The 15840-nt window shown below is 40.5% G+C and overlaps 1 protein-coding gene across 3 annotated transcripts in view; it reads left to right on the forward strand.

The window, feature by feature from the left end:
- Positions 1-15840, forward strand: part of cadm1a (cell adhesion molecule 1a) — a gene marked incomplete at its 5' end in the record, with an annotated part of 236827 nt that overhangs the window by 185740 nt on the left and 35247 nt on the right. For all 3 annotated transcript variants that reach the window (XM_079485866.1, XM_079485865.1, XM_079485867.1), the window contains 5 exons: positions 588-740; positions 3428-3565; positions 6370-6528; positions 10453-10549; positions 12530-12702. In XM_079485866.1, the coding sequence (XP_079341992.1) occupies positions 588-740; positions 3428-3565; positions 6370-6528; positions 10453-10549; positions 12530-12702 (720 nt within the window). The remainder of the gene's footprint in view (positions 1-587; positions 741-3427; positions 3566-6369; positions 6529-10452; positions 10550-12529; positions 12703-15840) is intronic.

A 15840-nucleotide genomic window follows, 5' to 3' on the forward strand; every position in this document is an offset into this window, starting at 1 on the left:
TTTATTAAATTTATTTCTACTGTTTTTATCAAACAAAATCACATGATGTTCATGTTTCACTTGTGATTCTTACAATAACGCCTCAAATAAATTTAATGTAGAATATTAAAAGTGTGTTTTGAGGATGTTTTCTTTCAGAGCTAAAAACTCCTACAGTTGAAGCAACCCCCTCATACACTCTCATAGTTATTAAGATATGTCACTCAGGTTTAACGCACCAGGTCCCAAGACTAGTATCCCTGTTTCAAACCCCAGAGATACCGCGCTCGGGTCAAGCGATGCCAGAAATAGTCGTCTGCGTTTCAAAGTGCGAAGCAATCTAAATCAATTCAATTATTCCCAAGGAGCACCTTTCAACTTATCTGAAAATATAGTCTAAACGTTTCCCACGCTCCCCTGGTGCCGCTTACAAAACAGTGTCTTCAAAGCAGCATATAGCTCCTTTACTTGCCTCAGTGCAAAGCAATCCACCCTTCAGATGGAAATAAATCCAGCTAATTTTCTCTTGCATGTTTCTAATGCTGTTTGTAATAAACTACAACTTCACAATATGAATCTTCTGCTCTTTCTCTCTGTTGACTTTGCAGCTCTGAAAGATGCTCGATTCCAACTGGTCAACTTCTCAGAGAATGAGCTGCGTGTGGCGCTGTCCAACGTGTCCCTGTCAGATGAGGGAAGATACGTGTGCCAGCTGTATTCGGACCCCCCACAGGAGGCCTACGCCGACATCACTGTGCTAAGTATGAAACAACCACACACACACATGTACAAACCACACGTGGTAGACACCCCTGAGCTGCATGAGATTACACAAACCCAGACCTCTTTCTTTGACCGACAAATGTCCCATAAGGTGCACAAGCAAACACTCACACACACACACAGGGCTTCTTTGTTTCTTGAGAAATCCCTTTATGATCAATCACCAGAGTGGAGCAGCTTTATGAGATTCTACAGCAGTGTTGATTCAAGATATAGCCATTCATCTTCACCTAACTGAAGGTTTGAGACATAGCCAAGCCAGATTCTGAGCGTAGAGTCATTCATATTTCAGAATGGAGCTCGCACACACACACACACACACACACACACACACTGATGTTTTTGGGGGATGCTTAAAGCCCTCTAAAATCTCAACAAACACTTCACCTGCTACTATCTGTGAGGACTTCTGCGTAGCATGGCGGAGCCATTCAGCTGAATTATTGTTTGTGCGTGTGCTAGTGTGTATACATGTTTTTCCGCGTTCCGCATCTTCACATAACAGCGAAATCACCAGCACTTAAAAGTGATTATTCGGTTTTGAGAGCAGAGTTTCAGTTGGTTGACAGAGATTTTGCTGAATGCCTTCGAGTGGCTGGGCGTCAGCGCCACAGCTTCAGACACCCGAGCTAAAGCAGAATGCTTGAATAGAGCCCTGCTGCTCGGGGAGAACAAGAAACTCGCCTTTACAGTTATATTACATTGTCCAAAAACCGCATGATATTTCTGCCAGATTCTTAGAGGTTTGCAACCTTTTCGGGGTTTGCGACCCTTGCTTTAGATGTCGCAAGCCTACTGGACAATAGATGGGATAGTGAAGTCAGAATCATGCTTGCATTGGTACAACATCGAATGAAAGCATTACCTATTAAGTGCACTCATCTATGACATGCAGTGCCATTGTGAAGTGTTGCGTAGCATTTCAAGGAAGATATTCTGTGTTTATTTTTTATTCCTAAAAAAGTCTGTGAAGAGTCACGTAGTAGTCATCTAGATGTGTTGGCTTTATTGTGAACCGATGATTCTTTCTCTTATGTTTCTTAAGATCCTCGTGGGACGTTTCCACTTGCAAGTAAACAAATACAGATGAGTTTGAAATGGAAATTGTATATAAATGAAATCGACCGTGTCACCCCATTTCATATTGCTGTTTTTACTACCCTACAAAAACAGGGAGCTTTTTTAAGACCTAGTACAAAAAAATGAGGAGCCAACGATGCATTAGCTCTGTAATTAATGCTTAATGTATTTTACCATGCTCATTCTGCCACAGAGAATGATGGGAAATTTTGTCACGCCAGCCTGTTACCTCATAAACCGGTTAAATATGCAGTATTTTTTGGCTAGCTTTATAGTTATTCTTCATAAAAAGTATTTAAAAGGGTACACAAACCACACAGTGCAGTCAGCGGTCACAATGATACGCAATCTGTTTTAATGCCTTCTCCAGTATTCCACTCTGTGACATATACTGTATGTATATATATATATATATATTGCCGGCTGCGTTAAGTCTATATAACTACTGTAGATGCGGACACGTAATCCTGCTATTTACATACTGTGTGTCATATGGCTGTTCTGCGTGTGTGAGTGAATGAGCTGCACATGTGTGACACTTGTCTGCAGCTCACTGTATTAAAGGAGATGAATACATAAACTTCATCTCTAGAGTTTGTCGAAGAGTTTATTTCACAAGAATTTCACAGTTTGAGGAATGCGCCAGTCAACCACACTGAAACCACAAATGTCTTCGCAACAATCCATCAAAATAAAGGTCCTGTTAACCTGAACACATGCTATAGATAATTGTAGGACACTTGTTGTAAATTTATAATCTGTTGTAAAACTGTAGTATACTATGGTAAGATTCCAAAATTGTACAGTATCTAGGACTTTTACTGCAGTATACTAATAATAAATACAATAGTATTGTATACTACAGTATTTTTATCTAGACAAATATGTGACTTTTGTATAGTACAGAACTGAAATGAAAAGCAATTTAGGTAAACAAAAAATGATATGGCCCAATTTATCCATATATATTTGACATTAATGTCATTTGACAGTTACCTACCTATTCGTGTGATAAACTGCCCCTTTTTTCAAAGATGACAACAGACGTTTTATACCTGTGCTACAGTTTGGCCTGTGCTACAAAATGTTAAAGCTGTTAATCACCAGTGCTATGTGCAATAAAAGTTAACGCACAGCCCTGGCTCAAGTACTGTAAGTTTGGGATAGGACTGTCTGATTGTCCAAACATTGGTAGACGGGTTGCATTTCTTTTTACATTTCTGTGTGGTGATGCTAGTGGCATTGAAGGACTGGCTAATTGTTGTGGAGGCACGATAATATTATAGAAGTATGCATTTATCCCTCTGTGTCACAATGTGTAGTTATCCACTTAAAAGTCGTGGTAATGTACTCATGCCTCTCTAATCAGACTATAATTACAGTGTATAGTTTTGCATAGCCAGACCTTTCACTGTGGTTTTTTACAGCTGAACCTGACCGAGGGCCGCATCTATGCCAGCTATATTGATGTTGTGTTACCGTCTGTTTGTTGTCAGTGTGGTACGGCTGAATGTGACTCCACCGTCAAGCTTTAGTGGTGCTTGATTTACGGACCACCCTGTAAAATCTGTCTGTTCTCTCTCAGTCCCACCAGGAAACCCAATCATAGAGACCCGCGAGGACCTCGTCAGTGAAGGAAACGAGACAGAGATCACCTGCACCTCCATAGGCAGCAAACCCGCCGCCACCATCAGATGGATGAAGGGAGACAAAGAGCTAAAGGGTGGGTCACGCCACTAACATTACGTACATACAAAACCCCTCGTTTTTTCGGTTTGGTGTTCTTTCCCTGGATGTTTTAAATGGTAAAACATAAAACTTCTGATGGCAGCAACACATTATTGCATATATTATTTATTATTGTTTGTGTTATTTTTCTTATTAACAGTATAACAGTAAAAGTCAATGTTTAGACACATTTTCTCATTCTTCACATGTTATAAAAATATTGTTACCATTATTATTATTATTAATAATTACGATGATAATAATAAGTCAGTCAAAGGTCTTATGATGTATGTGCCGAAAGAACAAACAAGTCAAGAAACTACAGAACAAAAAAAATCTATCAAACTTTTAGCTTTTGCCTTAATTACAGCTCTGCATTTCTTAAGACATAAGAAACATAAATTCAGTCAACTATGTCCATGTATGTGGTGTAGGATTTTACTTCTCATACCATAGTCTCTGTGAACATACCATATTTTCTGAAGGTCGTATTCAAGGCTACAGCTGTCTAGACACAAGCCATTTCTGTATTATGTACAAATTACAGGATAAGCTTCCCTAATAACATCTACCCACAATCAGACAGTTAAATGGAACAGACATTTTTATTTGGTAATTAGTGGTCAGATCATTCAGCGGTGAGTTTTTCACCCCATTGCTTATGTTCGGCAGCCATTAAACAACGGCAGTTCATTTGTCTGTGGGTGTTTTATTTTTATGTAACATCAATATATTATCGGACAGTTAGACAAATGCAACGTTAAAGATGAACGAGTTCGCCTCAGTGAGACGGACAGTAGGACATGAATATTCTGCTATAGTGGAACGCTCGAAGGGTTGAAAAAAGTGAGAAGCTAAGAAAAGGGCCCCTCTCCTGACACGAGCGCCGTAGCGCTGGCACTCACTGGCTGGAAATTGCTTTTGGCCCTTGCACCTTTTCGGATTTATTTTTAATTAAATGTCCTCATCATTCAGCCTAATTACCTCTAGGATAATCAGGCTTTTTTAAATATCATTTAAAGGTTACACCCATACAGCCCTGGAATGTAAACTCAACCGCCCCCACCATGTAGTGCCTCAATACGCCTCTCACGCACACAATCGTCTGGCTCTTATCTCCGTATTGTAGTACTTCTGTTTTATATCCTGCTTCATTGTTGACGCACACCTGTCTCGTAAGACCAGCTGAATGAACATCAAAAACAATGAGTGGTTCATTTCCTCCTGTCAAATGACAGCAGCCTGCTCATTAAAAATATAAGCTCTTTTCAATTAGACCGGCAAAAATACAATAGTTTATATCTGAATTTTTAATGGCTTTTAGGCAAGTTTGCTAAATACCCCCGATCTCCAGGATGCCCTCTTTAAAAAAGTGACTTCGGAAGGTATTAAATTGTGCAAAGAGACAGTAGCAAAATTAGAAGGAGCAAAAAAGTGAAGAAACGGGTGAAGAAATTCAATAGGGACGGGGTCTCTTTAGATATTCAGCCGCTGTATCGCCGCAGATCGGAACTAATCAGAGCTTCTTTGCATTTCAAAAAGAGAGATGTTATTGAAATGAAGAAATGTCTGAATGACAGTGATTGACCTGTGATTATCTCTTTATCAGCAGTGACTGTGGCATTGTCACAGAATATAGAGGTGGTTCTGGGCTGTCAATGAGCTCTGTGTCTTCTCTTTCAAGATATGATTGTTTGAGTATCCTTTCTTTTCTGATAATGCGGAATGCTGGAAGTCTGAATGCACAAGATGAGGAATTGTCAGTTTTATTGGAAATAAAAGAGTAGTCCAGATATGTCTCTGGACATTTTTGTCATTTGCTGTGAGATTAGCATTTTCGATCATTGATAAGATTAATAATGCACGGGAAAGATGAGTCCGCTAGTAAAAAAATGTATTTGTCCTTTTTCTGCTAATAATAATAATAACAATACTAAAATATTGTTAGTTATCATTATTATTACGTCATTTTAGCTTTACTTTTACCTTTAAAATGTTCCTAAGAGCATCTTTTGTGCTTCAGTGGATGAAAAAAAATCGGACATTTCAAATTTCCTGTCACATGACACAACCGCACTGTATAGACTGTACGTTTCGTACCCTCCATCAAAGTCACTTTCTTTTTTTTTGTCCATCTCTCAAACTTTTTCAGTAATTTATTTTTTAATGGTCAAGTGGATTTTTTCGTCTTTAGAAAAACACAAACACGACATTGTGGCCCCCTTCTCTCTCTTGCTTTTTCCCTCATCTCTTTCTCTTTCCACCCACTCCTGTGTCTCTCTGCAAGGCCAGAGCAGTAATTGAGTGATGGAGGTCTGTGCGGTGCCGCGAGGCTATTGTCTGGAGCCACACAATGACTCTAAGTCTTTTGTGTTCTTCATGCCCACTTGATGCTGTTGAAGGAGGGCTGTGGGTCAGAAGCGTCCACTACAGCTATTATATCTCACTTCATAAAGCACAAACACAGCATCACAGCCCACACAGTTGCCTGTGAGTGACAGGTGCATAACAAGCCCTGACAGGACGGGGCTGTTTCAGCCGCATGGCTCCTACCGTGTGGTAACTGTACATATCAAGTGCTTCTGCGGGAGCCCGTTTATTGTACGCTTGTCATTGTTAAGTTACAGTCAGCAACTGAACCGCATATGTGAAAGAGGATGTATTTTTTGTAGGACCGAAAGGATGTTAGGTATTGTCCGGCATCCATCTTGTAATTTCTTTTTAAAAGGCCAAGGACATGCTTGTGAAAATGAAAGCCATTGAATTTGAATTTCATGTTTTCATTTTTTTCTTTCACAGGGAGGTCTAACGTGGATGTCACTTATGACAGTATGTACACTGTGACTAGCTTTCTAAAGTTAACTGTCACAAGAGAAGATGATGGAGTTCCTGTGGTTTGCATTGTGGACCATCCAGCGGTCAAGGACTTCCAGGCACAGAAGTACTTGGAAGTATTATGTGAGTAATCTGAGATATTGTGTGAAGAGAAAAGGTGGGCAGTGTTTCAAAGAGTGAAAAATTCAAATGAGTTCAACACAGGGAATATTGTAGACACGTTCTGCTGGATTCCATCTCTGCCCCAAAAGTTAGAGGTCATGGATAGCTTTGATAGAATAAAGGTTTTATCTTTTGTCTTTATGTTAGGAATCAGTCAGGCTTTTCCTTCAACTGTGAGAACAGACATTCTCTCGGCTGTGTCACTTGGTCTGTGATAAAAGATTAAGCATGTTTTTGCGCTTCGGTAATTCAGCCATGACACGCTGCCCAGTGATTGTAGCTCTGATTGGAGCACAGCCTTGGGCATTGTCGTCTTCTTCAGATACAGATATAGATTTGATTTTCAATTTTGATTTTTGATTTGCTTTCTTTTCTTTAGATGTGTTTATTCCAAGAAAGGGATAATCTACCATTGTCCATGAAAAGCATTATGGGTTGTACCTACACAATGTCACGTGAATTCGTAACTATTTTACGGGGTGGCTCAATTCACATAAATTTGTACGATCTCATTAGAATGTTCGAGTATGGTTTGCTTTTGCGCCAGTGGTGCTTTTCGAATAATCTTACATTTTTGTAAGATTCGCATCATATGAATTGATATGTAAAATAGTTACAAATCCATGTATTGTTATTTTTTCCTTTAGATAATCTTTTTCCTTTACTTTTATTTTTAATTAATGGCATTAGTTGATTTATTTTTTATGTTAAGTTGTATAATTTATGAATGCCAAGGTCAGTGCACTAGCCAATATCATAAAAATGTATTTATTTATTTAGCATTTTCAAGTTTAATGTTGCCAGTTAATTACTTTTTTGCTGGTCTATTTGACAATTAATTTTTTTCATTAATAAATGTTTTATCATTTGTTTTTCTTTTTGATTTTCAGTAATGACAATAACACTGTCCACCAAAGACAACGCATCTAAAAAATGGCTTTATATTGGTCTCTGTTGCTTGACCTACCATAGAAAAACACGAAACCATTTTGTCTATGCTATATAACTGGCTTTCATGCTCACGTGTGGCCTTTGTCATGCTCTGGGGAGAGCTGGTACATGAGTCATTGTCTGGCTCACTCTTCTTTCAAATCGTGCTGCTGAAACTTGCAAAGCAATCAATGGCAAAAATCATTGAGCGAAGGCGGCTTTAATGGAGTTCATTTTCACAATAGAAAATAGAAAAACACTGGTGTGGATATTAAATAAGCCAGAAATATTGATGACTGTGGCAAGCAAACAGTTTCACTTTGCTGCGTGGCAGCCCCCACCCCCTGATGTGCAGTTCATCAGCTCAGGGAAATTAAACATTTGGTGAGGCCACTTGTAGCCAATGACGACAGAATCTCATGTCAATAATTGTGTTTATTAGAATTAGAGTGACCTTTCTGCCTGGCAGAGCGAAACTCCAGCAAGACAGAAAGCAAAGGCTAGTGGCTCTGCTTTTCGTAGATTTAGTGCGTGTGAGCCCAGGAGAGAAAGCTTTGGAAAGGAACTAATGCGGGGGAAGCTTCAAAGCATGAAACTTTCAGTCAGAGCCTTTCATGCCGGGAGTTTGAAGATGACAAGGGGAGAAATGGAAGGAGTCTCCATAGAGCTGAGACAAACAGGTGGATATTCCTCTTACAGAACTTCTGAGCGGGCCGCTCTCTCGCTTAAGTCTGGGCTGTCCATCACTGGCAGAGAAATGTTAGCCCTGACAGGGTGTAATTTGGATAGATGGAAGGCCGGCAGATCACTTTTTGTTGATAGAAGAGGTCAAACGGGAAAGCGTCAAGTTGGCGAAGCACTCAACAAATTTAGCGATGGCTAAGAACCCAGTTGAAACGTCAGCCCTGAAATAATGTGATAAATCCTTTCAGGACATTGAAGCGCTTCTCCTCTTGCACTTTAAAATCTAGGAAAGTGTGAAATCTGTGGGTCAAAGTCAAGTCACCATGTACTCTCCATCCAGTTTATTCAAAGTGCGGTACGGACCGATGAAATTGAAAGAGTGGAATCTGGGGGTTATTGTGGGCGACTTTGACGTGGTTTCGGCAGAGTAACCTTTCGACCTCCAAGTCCGCCGGAGCCCTCAACATCTCCCAGGGTGGATTTGCTGTAATTCCTTAGGCCTTATGCGTGACCTCGCTACAACACAAGGTCTACTTCTTACCCTCACTAACAACGCATACTAATGACTGTTTACCATACAAACCCACTATTTCATATCTAAGTGTTAAACTCACACATCATGCCAAAATATCACATTTTTGTCATTAAAGTTTCTGTAAGGAGCGACTCTTTTCTCCATGGAAAGCATACATGGCCCTTTTTCAAAGGCATCTGTGGAATGCCATCTCATACTCTATTACTGGGAGAATATTAGATTTGGGTTCCTTTGAGAAGCTGGAGGGCTGGATGCCAGCCAGGGCTGGAACAGAGCATGGATTTGGGAAGGCATAGCTCAGCCATTACAACCTGTCAGTTTCAGAGGATGAATACCTCCAAGGAAACAGCAGGAACCTTAGAACAAGCATCTCGTGTGGAGCCCACTTACATAACTGTGGCGGAGTTGGCCAGCACATCTTGGCCTGGGATAAAATTGGGAAACGTTAAAGTCGTATAATTTCTGCTCTGCTACCATCACTAAATGGAATTGAATAGGCTTTCCAATCATCTTCTATTGGATAGCCATGGCCCAACCTCATCTCATGATGTTGTTACCGTACGTCAAGCAAACAGATTGCTCCTGTGGCACTGAAATTACACGCTTTACCTTTAAAGAAAAAGGTGGTAGGTGTCATTTGTTTGTCTGTTTTTTATTTATTTCTCCGACACACCTCGCTGTTGTTCCTTGGATCCTTTTATGCCTAATGAAAGGCTAGTAATGCATTCAGTTTTTTTGATGCTCTCGCTCTCATTAGCACTTAGTATTACACAGAGATCGCTGTTTCCTGTTTTTGCATGCCATGTCCCCTCATATGTAGACCCAATACCTGGCAAACAGGAAGATATTTAGCGTTAGCCTAATATTAGACAAAACAAAGAAACAACACAGCAGCCTTGTCTAGTCTATTAAATGCCAAGAGCCATAAATGTCTCTATGATTTTCTTACATAAGCTGTTTGCCATTAGGTTTCATCATGTCATTAGACCAGCAGACAGACTGAAAAATCCTATTAGACCCGAGTAATACCGTTATGCAAGAAGTTTACGGAAATGGAAGGCGAGTGACCACCTTGCACACGTATTTCTTTACATGTCTATATCAGATCCTACCCGTGACGCAAGTGTTGTCAAGACACAGCCCTGGATATTTTATGTGTGAGGGAGCATTAGTTATGTGTCCAACAACAGTCTGAATGTCACCCCTCCCGCCGCACTGTACAGACACAGCAGGAAGTCTAATCCCAGCTGAATTGGAAAAGGACTGAGCCCTGCCAAGGAGAAGAGCACATTTCGTGCTGAATGTAGCAGCTAGGGCTGAGAGGCGAGGCTGACGCAAGGTGCAAAAAGCCGGCAGGCTACCTGCCGCCGGTCACGGGAGAATAGAGCCATTGAGCGGCCTGTCGCTTGAATAGATATGGCAAAGGGCAGTACTTATGGAGCAGAAAGGTCAATGCAGAGAATTCAAGAATATGGACATGTTTGATGGCTACTATTATTGTGACTCTTCTGACTGTATACATGGCAAACGTCAGTGTGTATTGATTATGTTTAAATGACTCCAAAGGTTAATACAAAAAGCATGCACACATTTGATGTCAAACAATTGTAATACCGAAGAGAAGAATCAAACAGCTGAGAACAATCCAATAAACGTTGAACAAAGCCAAGGCTGTTTAAAGTTTCATGCCGCCCGGGGGCACGAGGCACTCATGTTCTATCCTTTCTCCTCCACAGATAAACCCGAGGTGAAGATATTGGTGGAGTTTCCGGTCGGCCTCACCAGGGAGGGCGAGAACCTGGAACTGACGTGTCAGATTAAAGGCAAACCAGAGTAAGATTTTCCATCTCTGCTCATGTTTCGGTGATGTTTCAGGGGTTTTAAAAGCATGTTTGGTACCAAATTTAAATAACTCAGTTTTTAAAACGTTTCAAAAATCACGTTTTTTTTTATTGTGCGTTCCAATTCATATCAATGAAACTGCAGTTGGTTTGTTTTGATTTAAGCCATAATAACTAAATGGAACCAAACTCTTAATATTTGTTTGGACTTAAACAAACCCGAAGCAGGTAACACCTGTTATTTTTCATCATGGAGGGTAGTAAGTATGCTGCAATAAGGCCTTCAGGAGCTTTCATTCAAAGACGAGTAGTGCAAGTGCATACATACTGAAGAGATGTATGAATGCCAAAATCAAGTCAGACTACAAACAAAGGTATACGGCTGTCTAAATTTAGAAGAAAGTATTTAGACTGTGGTTGCGAGAACATTTCCCTAGATAATGTGCTGAACTCCATCTGCTGGAACACCATCAACAATTGGTTTAAAAGTAATTGCAAATTGGCTCATAAGTTAGTTCTGAGTGAAGGGATCTAGCATCATCTGTTTGCAGATGCCACATGCTTTCTTTTTTGTTGATGCACTGAAATTCATACATTTTTAAGTGTGACCGAAATGTCCAAATACTTCAGGGGGCGCTTCACATAAACATAAGGTGAGTTATCAGTGTTAGGCCAATATGTGAAAACGCAATAAAAGCCTTTCGAAAATGTGTTTTTTACATTCAACAACCCTCGTAACATCCTCTGACTAAAATGCTGCAGGGAGCCGAGGCGCCACCCAATTCATTTAATAAAGATGAAAATACAATCAATACAGTGAGCAGAAAATTGGAAGTCATTTTCATTAAAGATTGGAGAGGGGCTGCAGTCATTACTGTCAGGCGGTACAGGGCTTGGCTCGCCATCCCATTTGTATTCTTTATCTCACCCCACGTTCTCTGCAGCCCCTCCACTGTGTGTTTTCCCCTTTTCTAGGTCATCTCTCCTTTTCCTTATCAATCTTTATGCATTGCGTGTATATTTAACCTCAGATTCAGACTGTTTCAGATTTCCCTGTATATGGAATTCACACTGCGCTCTTCATCAAATGTTGTTTTGCCGCCCTCAGATGCCGAGGATCAACTGCTATAGAGCTCAAACCGATCCTTTGTTTTAAAAGTGTGAGGGTTTTGTTTTTTGTATTTTTCTCTCTTACCTCTTCAATGGCTGGTAACAAGTTTAAACACCGACACACACAAAAAAAAGAGAAAACCATGAAGCTCATGGGAAATAACAACACTGCAGTAGTGCCATTGAAACTTGTGAGAGTTTAGGGCCGCTTTTATTTTTCCACAGTGGGTTTAGCTCATTCCGCTCATCACTGGAAAGTAGAATAGGCTGTTGTGTGTCTGGCTCAGGTGTGTAGAGGACAAAAGGAGATAGCTTACAGAGGCAGTTAATTGAGGCAGACAAGAGGAAATCACAGCCTTTTGTTGTTTTGCCAAAATGTATGTGGATTGCCAATGCTGCAGGCTTGGCCACATCTTATAATCACCAATATTTTTTTCAGAGTGTAGAGCCATAACTATTATTAGTTTTGTATAGCACATATTGAACTTGATGATATATTTACACAGAAAAATGACTGACCGGCCATTTCCGGGATTCAGAGCTATTTGGCTATTTAATGGGATACTAATGTAATTCTAAACCTGAATGACATTCTTCTGCAGAACACAAAAGTTAATAGTTTTTGATAGTTAATAACCAAACAACATTGGACCCCATTGACTTCCGTTGCATGGACAAAACCACTTAAACATTTCTCAAAATATCTTATTTTATGTTGACATGACGATCAATAAATGAGGACAACATTCATTTTTAGGTGACCTGTCTCTTTAAGTCATGATTATACGTTTCCAGGCTCTTGCAATGACCAATAAACAGTCTGGTTACACTACAGCTCAATCTATTCTTTCTCTCAAATTAGGCCTCAACAGGTGAATTGGATGAGAGTGGATGACGACGTGCCCTCTCATGCCGTTATCACGGGCCCAGATCTCTTCATCGAGAACCTGAACAAGTCGTACAACGGCACTTACCGATGTGTGGCCTCCAACTCGGTGGGCGAATCGTATGATGAGTATATCCTTTATGTGTACGGTAAGTTCGACGTGCTTCGTTTCGCTCTTTTCCTCTTTCACCCACTCCACCGCTCCATCTGAGTCACGGGTCAATAACATTGATCTCAATGGCATTTCCTTTCCTTCAGGACACGTTCTAATCTGACCATTTTCCTCCCGAAATTCGCTTCTGATATCGTTTGCTGCACTAAGCCTGTGGTGAAATTGCTGTCCTTCATTTTCAAAGCGTAACAATGGACCTAGGGCTATTTAAAAAAAGATTTGTGCCGTAATGAGGATCTAGAAGCGAACAGATAGAGCCGTTTGCAAGGAAGGCGAACTTACAAGAGACCGCCAGCGTCGTATTGTTTACTTTTCTAATTCAGATTCACCCCGAGTACATTCGATCGAAATGTCACAGCGAATTCGCTTCGAGGAAGCCAAACTTTTTGTTTGTGCGTGTGGGAACCATACTGCCGGTGGGTCGCCACAGAAACTTGGCTTCGCCCCGACGGTGTGTGTTCCAAAAACTTGCCCCAGCACGAAGTGCAAATGCGCCAGTAATTGCGACAGGCTTTTCACACGTTTCTCCCATGAACAGCTTGGCAGTCATTCCACGAGAATATCATGACAGTTGAACCAACAGAATAGAAGAGAGAATGACACAGCCACGCATGGCGCTCTGAGAGCCCAAATCCCTCCTCTATTAAAAACAGCGACGAATATAACAGACTCTATCAGGATGTTTGAAGGATTTCATGTTTGATTCTGCTTTTAATATCTACAGTAATTCAGCCACAAATCTTGTTTGACATTAGAATTGCTAATGCAGAGACGTGACTGCGGGCCATCGCATCACTGACTGCAGACACTTATATAAACATTGATGTCTTATCTCAACGCTAAGATGTATTCAACACGTGCGTGCACACGCCCAGAAAAACAAGCACCAGTGACATCTGGGTGCTCTATAGTCTTATAATTATTCTCCCCAAATTAATGAGACGACATCTGTGTATTACAAACACGGCGGCCTTGACACATTCGCAGAGACCCGTAGTGTCAGCGTGCCAGTGTTCCTCAGATACTCCACATATTAGACGTTCTGTCGAGCCACTGTTCAATTAAATACACGTGCTTTGAAGAGATGTTAAAGCAACAGCAAAATGACTGTTTAGCAAGCTGTTGTTGTAAGGACGCGTTTTCATGCGTACTGTAATACATGGCATATTGGAAGGGTAATTGTGAAACTATTCATGCATGGCCTTATGCAAAAACTGTAAGGGTTGTTGAGATTTTTGAAACACTTTTGAGTGCTCCTATATAAAAATATCTCCGCCTATGTGATTCATAGAGAAGGGAATGTGGCATCTCGCCGACACACATCAACAGCTTTCCAACCGTTCTTATGTCAATTTACAGTTCAATAGAAGGGCGGCTTTTAAGTGTTAGACGGCATAGTGGAACAGTTTTACACTGAAAGGTGCTGTATATGTTTACTGTCTGAACATGACAGTGCAATATTGTTGCATATCTTTGACAGTTTGTTTCACAAAAACAAAAAGTTTTGAGCGTGAGCGTGAATGTGGGTCATTTTAAGTTCAGAGCAAATGATGTGTGCGAGATGTGACCTGACTTTACTTAGACGTGAATGTGCAGTTTCTGCCAGAGCGCATTAAATAAACTCTTTTAAACTCTCTTCATTTTAGTTTCAAAGCTACAGGTTGTTTTCTTTTTAGTAGTTGCATTTAAAATATGAGAAGAGCGCTTATGAATGGAGAAACACATTTTTGAAATCCTTGATTTTTGGTCTGAGAGCTCCGTGGCCTCGACAGACAGCCAGAACAGATGTACTGCAGAGGCAATTTTTCTCTAATGCGTTTGTTCCCCAACTGTTGTGAAGCTAAGTGATGGAGAACACTTGGAGGGTGGCTGGCACTAAACAGGTTATGGGGAAAAAATACATTCCCTGAGACACTTTTCCAGGGCCCCCATCCCAGCATGCCCCTGCGGGGGAATGAGATCTAACACACCGGCCGGTAACAAGTTTACAGAGCGCCTCTAACCTAATAAAGACTACCTTTGCCTTCACAGGCCTGGCCTTTAATATTGCGCGCTCCTCCTCTGCCTGTCAACCTCGCTCTCGTTTCCTCTCCGTAACAATTCCTCCATGTTTAGAGGGCTTTCCTCTGGTATCTCACGGCTGCTCTGCAGAAATCGATCACGGCAATACACTTCCTTTAACTGTGCTTAGCGCGCCATACTGAACCCAAAACAAACATATCATGATTTTTTTCACTTGGTTGAGCAAATATCACAGATCCCACAGTCATGGTAACTTAAGGGAATTATAGGGTTGTGTTTTCCGGGCTTGGAAATGTCATGGAAGTTAATAAAAAAAATGTTTTATAGTGAATGTATGTATGAAGTAGAACATTTTACTTAAAGGTCCAATGTGTCATTTCTTAGGAGGACAAAATGCAATATTTTTTAAATAACTATTTCTTCAGAGGTGTATAAAGACCTTACATAATGAAGCATTATGTTTTTATTATCTTAAAATGAGCTATTTCTATCTACATACACCATGGGTCCCCTTACATGTGATTTGCCATGTTTTTTCTACTGTAGCCCTGAACAGACAATCTGCTCTACAGAGCGCGTAAATATGTTATCTTCTTCGGCATAGAAGCAAAAACGTGACATCTCATCCCTTTGAGAGCCGCTATAGTGTTTCAACAGTGAGGCTTGGAGTGAGCCGTTGGTTGCAGTTCGCAACCTCACCAATAGATGCTGCTACATTTCATACACTGGACCTTTAATAGGCAGCAGATATGTTGGCTTGAAATATTTTTGTTGTTAAAAGAAGGATTTATGGGGATAAGATATAAGATTTCTGAGACACTTGTTCTGATATTTAAGTTATTTGTGTGAATATGAAGAAATAATTGAATCAACCTTATCTTGTAATTGCATGTCTGGATGAATCAGGGGAAGGTCAAGGAAATGTATTGGCTAAAAAGTGTAAAAACTCTGAAAAACTTGTTGCATTTGTAATGAAAGTTTATATGTAGAGAGTTGACTTCTGTTTATAGTCGAATTTTGGGCTTCTAAGTCTCTGAGGAAATCCCCTGTGTGTGACAAGCATGAACAGATATTTATCTGTCTAAACCTGAAT

Source organism: Barbatula barbatula, assembly GCF_947034865.1.
Source record: "Barbatula barbatula genome assembly, chromosome: 22".
Taxonomy (NCBI): domain Eukaryota; kingdom Metazoa; phylum Chordata; class Actinopteri; order Cypriniformes; family Nemacheilidae; genus Barbatula; species Barbatula barbatula.